Genomic DNA, 16,901 nt, shown 5'->3' with positions numbered 1-16,901 from the left:
TTTCCTCATTCAGCTCTGTGCAGCTCCCACGGGGGATGGGAGGGTGAGGGAGATTCCGGCAGCCTCTGGCAGTTGCTCAGGGGCGCGGGGGGGAGATGAGGGATCCTTTCCCAGCAGACAGGATGTCAGTGCCCGAACACAACACAGGAGTGATAGAATGAGACATCCTGCAGGTGAGGGGCAGGAGTTAGGCTGTGGCCACACCCCCTTCCATGCCAGCTGGTGTGGGAGGACTGGAGGGAGCACATCTTGCAGCCTAGGACAAGGTGTAGCAGTGTCATTCTTATGCGTGCTCCCCCTTTTTACCCCCTCTCCCATGCTGCAGCAGTGCTCATTAATGCTACAATACTCCCGTAAGTGTGTTTTCCCCCTGAGTTGAAGGCAAAGGGAGGCATCTGCAGAGCATGGAGCCCCTGAGCCTCCAACCACAGATGAAAAATCCACTAGGACAAAACCAGATTTCAAGAGAGAGCTCTGCAGCCCGGTGATCCATGCAACAGCATTTGCCTTCCAAAGGCCAGCTTTAAATCTGTCTCAGGCTGGATCACACATGCTATGAGTTAGGTGGCCTCAGTGGAATTCCTAGCGGACAATACGTACATCCACACAATTCAGAGGCAAAAAGTCCTTGAACTTTCAGTGCAATTTCAAGGAGGGGAAAGCCCAGGAGATTACTGAGATCAATAGAGGATTTGGGTAAAACAGGACCCTCCATTGACTCCTCTCCTCTGGGCTCTCAAATCCTCAGGCTGCTGCTGGCCCAGCCCCATTAGCTATTGTTCCTATTCATTCTAAATGAAGGGGCTTTTGTCACAGAAACCCGTTCGGGGTCAGCCTGCCCCTTGGTTATCAATCTGGCTCTCTCTCCTCTGTTCATTACCCCACCTCCCCTGGTACAATGGGATGTTTTCTTCTGGAGCAGCTTCCTGACACCAAGTGGTTCCCTTTGGCTTCCAACCTTGTAATGAGATGTCAGGATGTGCGAGCCCCAGGCACCCATGTCCCCTCACCCCCAAATTCCCAGTTTAACTCCTGGTCCTATCTACGTTATGGGAGTTGCTAGTAAAAAAAAAAAAATCAATCAATCAATGAAATTCTAATAAAGGCTGTAACTGGCCACCCATTAATGACGCATCCAAGGTGTCATGTGCTGTAACTTGCAGTCCCACAGACTCCTAAATAGTATGGAAAAAATCTTCCTAACCCAGAGAATGGCACATCCCCCCCAAAATTAAGCGCCTTCCCCCTGCAAATCACTAGCCACTTTTGAAAATGCAGGCTGTATTTTCAGATAATAGGTCAGATCCTCCTGCCATTGAAGTCAGCGAGTGTCTTGCCATTAACTTCAATGGGAGAACTGTGCTCACTGCCAGAAATATAACCAAAAAAAACCATTTACAGTCGTATCATATAGTTGGGCTGGGGCCATGTATGGGATGTTTCAATCTCCCAAAAAGGAGAAGTTGAGGAAACTAGTGAGCGAGTGCAAACAGGGCTGTCTGATGACAGTCTGTAAGTAACGTTAGCACTAGTATCTGCTGTTCAGGCAAGGCAGCATGATCCAGTGCTAAGGACAAAGGCCTGAGAATAACTAGTATTGGGATCTATTCCCAGCTGTGCTTCTGACTTGCCGGACTAGCTTAGAGGACTGATTTAACCTCCCAGTGCCGCAATTCCCATCTGTGAAAAGGGGGATAATGGTGCTCAACCACCCTTGAAAAGAGCTCTGAGATTTACTGATGAAACGCAACATGGCCCTGATTCAGCAAAACTCTTACGCCAAGATAACTTTAAGCATGTTCTCAAATCCCATTGATTTCAATGGGCTGTAGATCAAGCCTTGTAAATCCTAAAGGCTAAAATCATTTTTACGATAAACTTCCTACATTTCTCTCCTTTTCCCTCCGAAAAAGGTTGCCTGTAAGATTTGAGAAAAAATTGTTTTCTGAGATTCAGCTGAAAACAAGGAATCTCTTTGAGGAAATACTGTGATCAGTTCAGGAACCATCCCACAAGCACCTGCAGGATTTTATATTTCTTTTTCATTTATTTATCACATCTTTAAAAATGTATGAGCAATTTAAATGAGGAGAAGAAGAAGAAAGTGAAACAAAGAATACACTAGCAATCAATGAAGGGGATCTGGCTATAGAATGAACGTCCAGGGAAGATTAGATGAATCCAGAGTCTTTACAACCTTTCAAAAACAACGAGGAGTCCTTGTGGCACCTTAGAGACTAACAAATTTATTTGGGCATAAGCTTTTGTGGGCTAAAACCCACTTCATCAGATGCATGGAGTGAAAAATACAGTAGGCAGGTGTATATATTACAGCACATGAAAAGATGGGAGTTACCTTACGAAGTAAGGGGGGTCAGTGCTAACGAGGCTAATTCAGACAGAGTGGATGTAGCCTATTTCCAACAGTAGACAAGAAGGGGTGAATATCAACAGAGGGAAAATTACTTTTTGTAGTGACCCAGCTGCTCCCAGTCTTTATTCGGGCCTAATTTGATGGTGTCAAGTTTGCAAATTAATTCCAGGTTTGCAGTTTCTCGTTGAAGTCTGTTTTTGAAGTTTTTTTGTTGAAGAATGGCCACTTTTAAGTCTGTTATTGAGTGTCCAGGGCAGGGCTGCCCAGAGGCGGGGGCAAGTGGGGCAATTTGCCCTAGGCCCCGAGCCCCGCAAGGGCCCCCACGAGAATATAGTATTCTATAGTATTGCAACTTTTTTTTATGGAAGGAGCCCCTGAAATTGCTTTGCCCCAGGCCCCCTGAATCCTCTGGGTGGCCCTGGTCCAGGGAGATTAAAGTGCTCTCCTACTGGTTTTTGAATGTTACCAGGGCTTTGGAGCTGTGCTCTGGCTCCGCTCCAGCTCCAGCTCCAGGCAAAAACCTGCAGCTCCACTGCTCCGGAGCTGCTCTGCGCTCCAGCTCCAGGCTCCGCTCCAAAGCCCTGAATGTTACAATTGTTGATGTCTGATTTGTGTCCATTTATTCTTTTGTGTAGAGATTGTCCAGTTTGGCCAATGTACATGGCAGAGGGGCATTGCTGGCACATGATGACATATGTCACATTGGTAGATGTGCAGGTGAACGAGCCCCTGATGGTGTGGCTGATGTGGTTAGGTCCTATGATGGTGTCTCTTGAATAGATATGCAGACAGAGTTGGCAACGGGGTTTGTTGCAGGGATTGGTTCCTGGATTAGTGTTTTCGTTGTGTGGTGTGTAGTTGCTGGTGAGTATTTGCTTCAGGTTGGGCGGCTGTCTATAAGCAAGGACTGGCCTGTCTCCCAAGGTCTGTGAAAGTGAGGGATCGTCCTTCAGGATAGATTGTAGATCCTCGATGATATGCTGGAGAGGTTTTAGTTGGGTGTAGGTGACGGCTAGTGGCGTTCTGTTACTTTCTTTGCTGGGCCTGTCCAAATCTTTCAGAAATCCTGCCAAACCTGAGAAAGCTTTCCCCCAATAACTGAAATAAGATTCACAGCATCGAACACCATTTTGTGCTTCCTTTAAAGCCCTAGACAGGGCTTCCAAAGAGAATAGCCAGAGATTCCATGAAGTCTGCTAGGGAATTAAAGATTTGCTGTTGTGGAAGGTACTCAGCTGGTGATGGCTGGCAATACAAAACCTTAAGATAGCTAGATAGATTAGCTAAAACTATAAAAGAAAGGAGAAAAGGGCAGAACAAAAATATAACTGAATCTGTCATGATGGCAAAATGTTGCTATGTATCAATATTGCTATGTTCAGTGGAACTACAGTGTGAAACATCCCTTGTTCTGAAGTGCAAACTTCCTGAAAAATCATGAATATTACCCTGAAAATGGTTATTTTGTATTAAAGCCGAAACAGTTGAGGTGCGTACATTCACAAATATAGATAAATAGATTGTACTCTTCAATATTTCTAACATTAGAAGTACAGTATTCAGCAGTGTTTATACCAAAATGCATAAATCTAGAATAGAAATATTAACAAGACTTAATCTTGAACCCCAATTAGTGCCAAACTCTGCCTCCAGATCCATGCCTTTTACCCTAAGTGAAGTGAACGGGATTTGTGCATGCACACCTGCAGTGGTGGCAATTCAGATGTTTCTTGGGGAGGTCAAATTCCAGTCCCCTCCCAGCCAGGACCCTATTTCTGTCCTATTTTATCCCCTCCCCCTCCTCCCAGAGGAACACTGGGTCTCCCTCAGCCAGGGAATCTCTCCTCTCTCTTACCCATAGTGCATGAGCTGGTGCTGCCAGGAGTCGAGTTCTCAGGGGACTCCTCTGTGCCCCACTGTACAGGAGCAGACTCCCTGTGTGCCAGGTCACAATGCTATTCACTGATTTGGCCCAGCCACCCCTCCGTCTGTATGGAGGGGAAGATGAGTCAAATTTCACTGGCATTGTGACCACAGAGCTAGTCATGATTTTCAAGGTTTTCTCTGCAACCAGAAGACCTAAAATTTACTTTTTTTCCCCCCTCAAATGAAAGCTGAGAGTCTAATCTAGCCACATGCCTCCAGGAACTTTAAGAAAAACACCAAATATCATGAGACTTGTGATAATATCACAAGAGTTGGCAACTGTAGAGACACACACCCCCTGTGCCAATGTGCTTTCTTATGGAGACTTCACTTTTGTTCTTTCTTGATTTTGTTTTCCTTAGTCTACTCTAAAATAACAGTTATTTAAATTGAAAATACAGGTTGCTCTATATGTCTGGAAAAAACATAACAACCAGAGTAAAGAACTCAAGCTGCATTAAATTGATCAGATTCGTTATATAAGACCTGCTTCCAATATCACTGAAGTCAGCTAAGTTTGTTCGCTGACTTTTATAGGCTTTGTATTGGGGGCCACATTTACAAAAATATTTAGGGACTTATGATGCAGACGGATATCTAGCTGGAGTTAAATGCCTAACTTGTTCAGGGCCTTTAGTAAATACCACTAGGTGCACTTATATGCATCTTTAAGTACCTAAATACCTTGGTAAATCTTGCCCCAGGCCCATAAAGTAGGTCAGTTTCACCAATTTTAGATAAGCAATCTTCTCTGGTTACATGTATCAGGAGTGGGTCTAGATCTTGAAAATCATCCATTAAGGATGTTTATTTGCTAAAAGAGAAAAAAAGTATTATCAAATTTCTAAGCAGACCTAGTAGAATAATTCATTGTAAATATTTGTTATGAATTATAGTCTGTTTTCTATTTACAAACACATTTGTATAACTCAACCCACGCTGCAGACGGCTAAATAGTATTCATTGCAATTTTTTTATCTTCATTGAATAATTTGAAAATACACAAGCTCTACTTCCAAGTAGCTGAAGTCTAATTGCTTAGCTACATCCACACCAAATAAACAGAAGAAAAAATCCAAGTCAAGTGTTTCATGTGCAAGTATGTTTAAAAACTCTATAATCTATGACAAACGTTTCATATTAAAAGGACATTCCCACAGGCAATGAAATAATGAAGCCCTTAGTATCAGGCATTCCAGGCATGAAGATGATAGCTATTTCAACATTTTATTTACTCTCAAAGGAGAATAATAAATTCTGAAAGCAATATGTGTATATTTATGACAAACTGAGGGCCCAGTCATGCAACTCAATCCTGAAAGCATAAGTGTGTTCCATTGAAATCATTGGGGCTGGATCTGGTTTCAGGACTTCATGTACTTTATAAATTGCTTCCTACCAGTCTATGACCAGAATCCTGCAAAGATTTATGCACGTGCCTAATTTTATACATTTGAGTAGTCTCATTGACTTCAGTGGGATTACTCCTATGTGTAAAATTACTCATGTGCATGAGTGTTTGCAGGACCAGGGCCTAAATCAGAAATTTGTGCTCCAATACCATGGTGATGGATATAGTATGAAAACCTAGGTGGATGGATGGTTACACAGTCAGATACAGTACTGGATAGGTCTATACTCCAGGTTTGTCTCTTATGGAAAAGTCCTATAGAATTTAATAGAGAATTGAGAATTCTTAAGCTATAGAATTTTATAATGCTCTACGAAATTCTAGAAGATGATTTAAAATAGGGTTCTATAGAAATCACCCCAAACCCTATAGAATCTAATAGGATGAGATCCTTTCTATAGAATGTTTAAACCATCCTATAGAATGCTGGAGCAGGGATACAATTCTCTATTAATACAGCCTATAGGATGTCTTAAACATTCAATAGAAAGTAGATCATTCATTATTAAATCCCATAGGGTTTTAGAATAATTTCGACAGACCCCTATTACATTTCTCTAGAACCCGACTTCATTTCATCCCTAGTTATAATCCTAATAGGGCTTCCTCCGTAAAAAAAAGTCGACTTCTGTGCTTGCTCTGTTTAAAACGTGTTTGGAGAAGAAGAAGAAGCTATTAAACGCTTAGGGTGAATTACAAACTGGTTTTCCCCTAAATCTGCCTGAGCTTGTGACAATAGAGAATGAGATGAGCCTTTGGCTACAAAATCCACCTCTAGTTGGAGGCTGATATAAACATGTCGTTCAATGTACCAGTGGCTCCTGCGACTAGGGGAAGGGGGGTGGGGTATTCAGCGCAGCCCACGCCCCTCTCACTCCATTGGGTCACCAGCAAGGGCTGCACGACCCCCCCGCCTCCAGAGTCCAGCCCCGGCTCTGCGCTCCGCATTCCCCTCGCTCCGGGGCGCGTCCCGCTCGCTGCCTTTGGAGAAGTTTTGCTCCAGCTCCACGTGTGGCAGCAGCTGGAGGCGAGAGGGGCGGTGACAGCAGCCCCGGAGCGCTCCCCAGCCCCCCTAGGCAGGTCTCGTCAGCCCAGGTGGCAAGAGAGCGGAGCCAGAGGCTGCAGCCGGAGGAGGGAGGCGAAGCCGGGAGCCTGGAGCGGCTCTGTCCCGTTGGTTCGCAGCGATTCTCCCTGCCGGGGGTGCGCAGGGGGTGGTGGGGCTGTGGCGAGCAGCGGCTTCAGTCGTGCAGACTGTGACCCCCCCCCCACTGCCAGGAGACTGGCCGGGCGGGGGCCGGCGATCGGTAGGACCGGGACCTGAGCTCAGGGACTCCGTCAGCGACTCGCCCTTGGCTGGGAGACGGGATCTGTTCGCGTCGGGGCTTCCCCTCCTGCGGGGCTCGGCAGGAGCCGCCTGCGGATGATGCCCCCCTGAAGCATCACCCTTAAGAGACCCGGGGGTGAGGGGGGACACAACCCGAGCCCCCTCCCAGCTCCAGGGCAGTGACAATGCGGCCCGGGGCAGCCCTGCGCCCCCCCGCGCGCTGCTGACTCCGGGGGCGGGGGGCATGGCACCTGGCTGGGGGGCCGCCTAGCATGGCCAGGGGGCCGGGCAGATGCCTCGGGCTAGCATGGCAGGGAACGGGCCGCCTGCCCCCGCCGCCTGCCCCGAGCCTCTGCCCCGCAGCGTCTTCAAGAAGTTCCTGCTTATGCTCATGTCCCTGCTCATGTCCCTCTACGTCTTCTACTGCCTGGCCGAGCGCTGCCCCAGCTTGCCCGGGCCCCTGCTGGCGGCCGCCCCGGAGCAGGCGGCGGGCGGCGGCGGGCGGCTGGAGCCGGGGTCCCCCTCGCTGGCCAGCTGCCCGCCGGCGGCCCGGAGGAAGCGGCCGAAGCAGCAGCGGCGGCGGCCCGACGTGCCCGGCCGAGGCGCGGGGTCGGGCGGCGGCGGGGAGCCCCCGGGCACGCTGGCCCTGCTGCTGGGCGAGGGCAGCAAGCGGCTGCCGCAGGCCATCATCGTGGGCGTGAAGAAGGGCGGCACGCGGGCGCTGCTGGAGTTCCTGCGGGTGCACCCCGACGTGCGGGCCGCGGGGGCCGAGCCCCACTTCTTCGACCGCGGCTACGAGCGGGGCTTCGGCTGGTACAGGTACGGGACGGGGGGCGAGAGCCGCTGCCCCCGCGGCTCGTCCGGGGCTGGGAGGGGGAGTTACAGAGGTTTCCTGCTCCCGCCCTGATCGCCAAAGACCCCCCCATAGCTCTGATCCCCAAAGACTGCTCAGAGCCCCCAGCCCTGATCCCCAAAGACCCCTCAGAGCCCTTAGCCCCAAACAAACTCCAGCCCTAATCCCCAAAGACCCCCCCCTAGCCCTGATCCCTGACCCTCAAAGGCCCCCATAGCCCCTCCCAGCCCTGATCCCCATAGCCCCTCCCAGCCCTTGATCCCCATAGCCCCATCCTCAGACCCCCATAGCCCTGATCCAAGACACCCCCTCACCCTGATCCCTATAGCCCTCTCCAGCCCCCCAGCCCTGATCCCCAGACACCTGTAGCCCACCAGCCCTGATCCTTGAAGACTCCCTATAATTCCCACTCCAGCCCTGATCCGCAAAGACACTCCTCAGCCCCATAGTGTTCCTTCCAGCCCTGATTCCCAAAGCCCTTCCCAGCCCTGATCCTCAAAGTTTCCTCCGCCTGTCCAACCTCCATACCCTTCCCCACATCCCTTCTGCCAGGATCAGGTCATGGAACATGATCAGCAATGTCTCATTTGTCCACAGTTGCATCAGTGAAGGGGAAACGGGGTGGAGGAGAGAAGAGGGGAACAGCACTCATCCTAACCCCGTCAGCGCAGGGGGAGCCCAGCGTGTGGGGAGGCCACAGCAAAAGTCATTTTATAAGGAGGGTTCCTCTCAGGGACAATCAGCTCTTGAAATGGGCTCCAAAGTTTTCAACCACCTGTAGCATGTGATTCATTTAGTGACTGGCTTGTTTTCTTCCTAAGGTTTCTTTAGTGATTAAAACAAACAAAAAAGCAATAGGCATTCATACCCCCTCCTTCTTATTAAGGAAGGGAAGTACCATGTCAGGATGTTTAGGAATTGTTGGGTGTTTTTAAGGTATATTTTGAAGGCTAAGGGCAAGTCTACACTACAAAACTAAGTTGACCTAAGTTATGTCCAGGTACAGCCACTGCAGTAATTGAATCAGTTTTACATGTCCACACTACGCTCCCTGTGTCGTCAGTGTGTGTCCTCACCAGGAGCTCTTGCCCCAATTTAACTGCCAGAGTGGGGCATTGTGGGACAGTTTCTGAAAGGCAGCAGCAGTCTACATTGACACTGTGTTGACCTAATTACATCAACATAAATGCTAAGCCCCTCGCAGAGGTGGAGTTATTAAGTTGGTATAGTGGGTGAGTTACATCAGAGAGAGCTACATTTTAGTGTAGATGCTTACAGGGTTAGGTTGATGTAAGCTGCCTTATGTTGACCTAGCTCTGTAGTGTAGACCAGGCCTAAGTCGATGACAAACTATATTTTGAAAGTCTGGCTCAAGGCTATCAGTTGTGTTTTTCTGCTGTGATGATCTAAAAGATTTAACTCACCATTGATTTTTTGTGTGTTTGTAACTTCCATGTACTTAACTTCACACACACGATGGGATTGCTCAAATGTGTAAAATTGAGCAAGTTTACAGGATCAGGGCCTAAACCACTATTTTCAGTGGAAATTTGGCTGATAATTTTAGACACCATCCTGATACGAACATTTCTTTAGATGATCTTAAAAAAACAAGACTTGTTGCAAGAAAACTGAACTTTTTGTTTTTAAAAAACGTCTCGTGGGAAAACTAAACTGCTTGTGGATGAAAGTAGATGAACACTTAGCAATACACTTCAGAGCCCTGCTTTTGTTCGATTTTTGCTTTTTGTAAACTGCCTGGCTCATCTTTCTTTTTAAGAAGGAAAAATATCATGTGGAGGAAAGCCTCAGAATTCCCTTAAATTTGCTGTTGTATTTGTAAAATCAGGTAGTAATCCCTGTGAAAATGAGATAAGATTGTATTTTAAAGTAAGCAGCTGACTGTGTGGAAATAAATATGTTATCAGGTATTACAAAATCAAGCAAATAAACAACCTCTAAGAATCTAGTCTTTAAAATATATTTCCTCCATTTAAGTATGAGGAAAGTTATAATTTTGGACAATCTGATAATAAAAATGTCAGTGGTAGTAATTATCCATAAATAGCCATGAACAAAGTCAGGAAAGAAAGCAAATGTTGTTAAGGTGTCTTTGTTTTATGTTTTTTTTAAAGTAATTAATTTTTCATTTGCAGGAAAAGAAAGTAAGTGTGAGCTCTTGACAATGTGAAAACAGAAATTAAAGCCATAGGGCAATACTCCTAGTGTTATTAGTTAGATTTTTTTTCCTGATGTGTCGTAGTAATTTAAAGTTAATAAAGTTGTGTCCTCTGGCAAGTTCATATGAAAACGACTTGTTGGATCTAAGAATAGGTTGTCCTCCTTTTGCACAATAGAAATATTGAGTTTTTGCATCCGGCAAACAAGCAAAAAAGAAGGCACTTGAAGTCACTCTAAAACTTGTAACTAATTGTCATTTAACTCTTACTGATGTTTTAGTGGAGGGTGGTATTTGGTTAAGATTGTGATGACTATACTGAAATCAGCAGTATCATCATACAGAAAGTCAGAGTCTAGCCCGAGCGTTTGTGCAATATATTTTTGCAAAGGGAAGAGACCACTGTGCTTCCATATATTGCACTGGATAGAATGCACCTTATTTTCTCAGATTGCAGGGTGTGTGTTTTTTTTCTGAGAATAAAGATTTCCTCTTGGGAGGGCTGAAGCTGCCTACAGAATGATATTTTTAGTGTGTGCTTATCCAATTTTCCATGCACTGACCCTATATCGGAAAGGAAATATTAAAAACAAATCTGAAAACCTCAAGAACTTTAATCAACTCTTGACTTTGAAAAATAAACACATGGCTTTGGGAGAGGGTCTGCCATTATTTATGGTTGGTAATTCAGGAAATCTGTTCCTTTGACAATGGATTCCTTGATTCGTTGCAGAGGAGATGGCACTGTGGGTTGGCCCAATCCTGGAAATCTTGCCTGAGCAAGGAATACAGAATCAGACCATGTGTCAGTGACATACATTATTGCACGATATATATATATAAGTGTCTGGGGTTTAATTTTCAAAGAGTTTGGGCTTGATCTTGCCCATCTGAGTAGTTCCCCTTCAGGCTCTTCATGTAATCACAGTGTTTTACCATTTGATACTGGAGTGTTTACATTAATTGCTTTAGTTTGTTTGCTGTTTGGTGTGTTGAGTTTCACTGTTTTGCTATTAGCTCTGTGGAGATTGAAGTACAGTGAGTTCTTTGTATGGGGCTATTCATTACTAGGGACCCAATCCTGCAACTGTTACTCATGGGAGTAATCCTTACTAACATGTGCAGTTCCAGATATGTCAGAGCTGCAGGATCAGAAAGTCGGTAATCAGTTAAATGGCTCTGTTTAAAAACATTATTTAAAAAAATCTTTACATGCGTTTGTCATGATCTTTGAGTAGAACTGAATACTGGGAATATCGCCAGATGTTTGCTAGTATCTCTTGATTGCTTGTCTTTGGAATCACCATCTTAGGTTTCAGATTTATTTTTATTTTCAAGCAGGCAGACTAAACAGCATCATTACAGGATATAAACATTTTAGTTCACTTTCGGTGGCCTTAGGGAATCTCCATGGGCACTGAATGCTTTATCTAAAAAGTAACAAAAAGGACCAGGATCTTTACACTGAAATGGAAAAGCCGTTAGATGCTAATATTCATAGATGTTTATTGACAGCAGCAGCTAAATAGCAGACTTAAGGGAAGAGAGGGGATCAGTGGATTTTACATGTTTTATGAAGTTGATGTGTTTGGATTCTTGAGAGATCATTCAAATTAGATTGTATATTGTCACAACAGTGCCCCTCACAGGCTGAGAAGAGAGAAGCAATGTTGACCACAGAGGAGATAAAGGGAGAACATCTATTTGGAATAAAAGACGAGCTTTAGTAGCTGTTGCATGTTATTGTGAGATCCTTTTAATAGGGACGTAAGTGTTTGGAGAGGCCGATACCAGAAGTACAGCAAGATCAGATTATTTTTTTAACCGATGAATTAAATTGTAATGCCTGTAGGATAGCAGACTCCTAAGGCAAATAACTTGTAGCAGAGCTCTGTGCTAATAAGTGAAAGTCTCAACACCTACTGTGGTTCCAGACAATAAATGAAACCGATCTAAAATGCTGTATGTTAAATCAAGTGGAATAATCACCTCTCCTCTTAGACTGCATTGCGTCTGTTTAAAAGGCAGCTCGCCTACAGTGAGGTTTATTTAAAAACAATCTCTGTGATTGTATTTGGTTGGTGTGACACCTACATGTGCATTTGCATGTGGTTTGAATATCAAGGGAAGTTCAGTGCCTACAACAGCTTTCTCCATTTCAGTTTTGCGAGTACTTAGTTCATAAGGGAAGGAAGGAGGGGAAACAGCCCACAATGGTCTCATTGACTTTAAAACACAGAAATCTCTGCTCTGGTCCTGAACAAGTCTATTGAGTTGACAGAGTTCAATAGCAGGTGAACCTGTGTATTAATAGAGCTGAGCTACCATCTCCTCTACCCAGCACATGACTGTATACAGCCTGGGGAAAACTTAGTCTATGGGGATAATGCAATCGAGTAAGAAATGTCTGAAAGAAAAATACGTGTTTGTTGATGGTATTGTGAGCCTCGCTGTTTCTCTCTGATCCTTTGTTAGCTGTGCACCGATTCAGTCGCCCGTCGGAATGTCATTATGCTGTCAGTCACACAGGGAACGTTTATTTCATATGTTTTAATCTCCCTGCCTTTGTAATGCTGCTGCCACTTGCACTAGAGAAAAGCTGAGCTAATGTCATTAGGCTACAGCGTTCTGCAAGAGATGAAAGATTACTCAAGGTTTCTCTGTCAGGCTGGGAGTTTCCACCCTGATGCCTCTAGACCTAGGAAGTTCCATGTCCTTGTATCAATATCCTCTTGGTTTTTTTCAAGGCAACCAGTAATGCTTGAGGGTCAAAGTGAGCCGGGAGTTGTTCAGTTCCTGAAAAGAATGGCAGGAAAAGCAAGTTCATAGCAGCTGGGAGCAGCTGTAAAGGACCTTCTTGTGCAGTGAGTTTCCCAACCCCTGTGCCTCAAGCCTCGATTCACACAAAGAGTCTGAAATGAAATCGGAGCCTCCGGGTCTCTGGAGGTCAGCCGCTATTGCGAGGTTGTATGGCCAGAGCTCATCTGGACAGCAAAGTTCAGAGGAGCGGAGTGGGAGTCATTTGCCACTCGGCGAGTGACCAGAGGACAGTATGCATTTTGGGTAGAGTGGGAATGTTTTAAAAAGAACTAGCACAGGGGGGAATGTTTTAAAAAGAACTAGCGCAATGAATGAGAACTGGGAGCAGCCCAGATGGCCCAACCATCATGAGTAAAGTACTGCAGAGCAAACTACTTGATGTAAACACCAAAAGCCCTCTTCTCTCTAAGGGGAGGTGCTTAAGCAATTGTGAGCCACAACCGTCCTCAGTCATATCGCTATGCCTGGTAGGGGAGACTTTATGTACCGTACAAATTTCCTCAGGGTAAGTGAGATTTTTCCCCTTCGTCACGCAGCTTGGCTGACAGAGTCTTTGGTTTCTAGATGTTGATGTGTCCCCCACGATACTGGAACTGCGAGCCTTTATGTTGTTTGTATTCTCTGCGGCTAGATAATTATATTCGGGCATTCGCTTGATCTTGATTCTTTTGGTTTTTTAATTCCTGGTTTATACACCCCTCCCCCCCCCAGTGTGTGCTCGTTGTCGGAAGTTTGGCCGTTAAAGCGGATTTAAGCTTTCCAATCCTTGTGTTCAAGGACGGAGTCATTATTTTTTGGCCGGTTTTTCTGTTCCAAGAGACGGTTTGTGTTGGGGAGGCTGGAGTTCAGGAAAGCTCGTTTACATGAAGCCACAACTTTAAATGTTTTTGGGAGAGGCGCCGCATTCTATGAACTCTGCTTCCCCAACACAAACCGTCACAATTGCCTGCAGATTGTAGAAGTGACTTTGCAACCTGCTTATAGTGAGTTTAGGCTGTGTAGGGAAGACAGTGGGAGAGAATGGGAGTCCTGAATTATGTATTTGTATTGCAGTAGGGCCTACAAAGCCCAGTCATAGACCCATCGTGCGTGGTGCTGTACAAACAGAACAAAAAAACGGTCCCTGCCCCAAAGAGCTTACAATACAAGACAAGAGACAACCAGTCAGACAGACGGGAGAGTGCAGTGAGACAGTGTTGGCCAGCATGATGGGCAGTGGTCTGAGCACACCAGCTGCCTAACTTGTGGAGATTTGTGTAGGCCTCATGGCAAAGGAGAGTTTTGAGGAGATGTCTGAAGGAAGTTAGTAAGGTCGCTCTGTGGCCATTTAAAGGGCGTTCCTCCGTAGCCTGAGGGGCAACCTGGGGGACAGCACAAAGGAGCTTGTTTGAAAATTTGACAAGTGGGCAATAGAAGCTGGTCACCGAATGCAGCATAAGATGATGAATGGAGTCAGAGAGGGGAAGTGTGGTTCAGTGGTTCAGGTGCTCGCCTGGTCGCAGGGGACCAGGTGCAGTTCCCTGCTCTGCCACAGACTTCCTGTTTGACCTTGGGCAAGTCGCTTAGCTGCTCCGTGCCTCAGTTTCTCACCTGTACTATGGGGATAATAGGCCTGCCCTCCCTCACGGGGGTATTGTGAGGATAAACACATAAAGATTGTGAGCTGCTCAGATACTGTGGTGGTGGGGCCGGGGTCATAGACATACCTAAAATAGGTAATCTGGTAATTGGAGTTCCTGTTACAAAGTGACCATCAGGTTAGTGTGATATTTATCTGTGGGCAAAACAACTTCACTGTGAGGAAAACCCTATACGTGCTTCTGTAGCTGTGGAGCGTCCTCTGGCAGTGAACCTGCAGGCACGGGGTTGGGGCAGGAGAGCTGTGCAAAGGGGATTACCTCACACATGATGCAGGGCTCCATGTCCTTTAAAGGGCCAGATTCACCTGTATGTTCCAGCTGCTTTGAGCTACACTTAAGATACAAAGCAGCCATAAACCCGCTCTGACTGTCCAGTAAAACCAGATTTATGGCTGCTTTGCATCGCCGGAGTATGCCGGTGAACTTGCCCCCCAGTTCACAATACTGTCTGTGTGGAATGTCTTGATTAGGGCAAAGGCTGACTAGTTTAAGAGAGTGAATAGACAAGTCCTCAGAGAAAGCTGAAAGAGACAAATCCCTTCTATCACAATCCGCTCCATAGCCTTGTGTCTTATGTCTGCACAATTTGACATTGCTTGGGAACTAGCTTTTTTAACTTCTCTTCACTACGCGATGTAGAGCGCCATCTAGTGTGTACACATGGGGGAAGATTAAAAAAGCAACATCGATTCCACATACCCAGCACCCCGTGGGACCCAAACTTATTTTGGGTGGTTAATTTTTTGGGGATAAACCAAAGGGGTTTTGTTTTGTTCAGCTATTTTCAAATAAATGTCATCTTTGATTTCTTGCCTGTGGGGAGGCTGAAAATATACAGAGTTCCTTTCGTTTCTAGTCATTTAGGATAACTCGTCGTTTTGAACAGGAGGAGGTCTGTGACAGGGCCAGGTTTTCAAAAGAGCCCAGTTCCCATTTAGGCACCAGAATAAGCAGTCCGATGTTTTTAAGTGCTCTGCAGCCAATAACTCCCACTGTGACCCTTACAACCAGGCTTTCAGTGCTGAGCTGGGAGCTCTTTCAGAAGCGTGGCCTCACGTCTGGCTGCCTAAATGGGAGTGGAGATCTCTTGAAGACTCAATCCTGTTTGTGGGTTCTGAGCAGTATTGAGAATGTGGCTCTGTACATCAAAGCCTTCGTAGGCAAAAGTCCCAAGGCCCAGTCTCATGGAAATCAGCTTTGAAACACCATTTGGCTGTCATGGGAGGGGATTAAGCCCATTTTCCTGCAATTAAGACTGAGGGTACGTCTACACAGCAGCAGGGCCGTGTAATTTCCTGCTTGGGTAGACGTGCATGAGCTAGCTCTGCTCAAGCTAGTGCTCAAGCCGCAATGGCATGTGTGGCGGCTTGAGGTAACCACCCGAGAATGTACCTTGGGGGCTGGGCAGGATCATATTCAGACAGCTAGCCTGAGGGTATGTCTACACTATGGAGATAGCTGCGTATACTCTGGAGGTTGTGTCGACATTGGTCAGTTCCCAGCTGCTGCGTAGACATATCCTGAGTGGCTCATTTTAAAAGCATGCATGAAGCCAGCATAACAGTGATGCACTTATCTCCATTTTTAATAAGTAGCTGGTGCTATCTTTGATCTTGCAAACTCTTACTTACACAAATATCCCATACACAGGCCAGTAGTGCTGCTGCCTTCAGGGGGACTTTTGTGAGTAATTGTATTGAGTCTTTGGTCCCTGGGTAGAAACCTGCCTCCATTGAGACAGTGACAAAACTCCTATTCACTTCACTGGAGCCAGGATTCATCCCCATATCTTTTGAAGCATAATAAGAAATTAGGCATATGGGAGTAGTTAGTTTCTTTCCAAAGTGCTCAGAAGAGGGAACAAGTCATAAGAAAACCTGAGAATAAAAATGTTCTCCAATCTCTCTCTCATGTACACATTAACACTTCTTAGCTACTAATTACACTTTTCTTTCCCTTGAGAATATAGGAGTAACCCAAACGGTTTGCATGCTGAAAGGGGGTAAGGGGAGAAGAGGTGATTGTTATGGTCATAAATCTTAGCAAATTCTCATTAAGTACCTTTATTATGGAAGGGAAGTGGATTAGGTTGCAGCTGTAGTTACATTCCTGGGGCCAACCCTATAGCACTTTCTCACATAAGGAGCCCAAAGTAAATCAGTGAGACTATTCATGTGGGTAAGGGCTGCAGGATTGGGCTCTTGCAGTTTACTGCTGTGCTCACTAGCTTCCTTACCCCAGATATCCCAGATGTTTCCAGCCCTCTTGGCGCTAATCTGCCTTCAGGGAAATTCAGTAGCTATGCAGAGATTTCATACAGTTTGTAAACTGAGGGACCTGATCCTGCAAGCATGACTCTTATAAGGAGTCCTTA

The 16,901-nt window shown here is 45.9% G+C and overlaps 1 protein-coding gene across 1 annotated transcript in view; it reads left to right on the top strand.

The window, feature by feature from the left end:
- The first annotated feature begins 7,340 nt into the window (after positions 1–7,340).
- LOC112119059 (heparan sulfate glucosamine 3-O-sulfotransferase 3A1-like) overlaps positions 7,341–16,901 on the top strand; it is a 76,625-nt gene continuing 67,064 nt past the window's right edge. Inside the window, exon 1 of the mRNA XM_024217605.3 lies at positions 7,341–7,854. Coding sequence (XP_024073373.2) covers positions 7,343–7,854 — 512 coding nt within the window. The 5' untranslated portion in view covers positions 7,341–7,342. The remainder of the gene's footprint in view (positions 7,855–16,901) is intronic.

This window comes from Terrapene carolina, unplaced genomic scaffold, assembly GCF_002925995.2.
Source record: "Terrapene carolina triunguis isolate 2854851 unplaced genomic scaffold, T_m_triunguis-2.0 Scaffold192, whole genome shotgun sequence".
Taxonomy (NCBI): Eukaryota; Metazoa; Chordata; order Testudines; family Emydidae; genus Terrapene; species Terrapene triunguis.
This window is presented reverse-complemented; position numbering and strand designations above follow the sequence as displayed.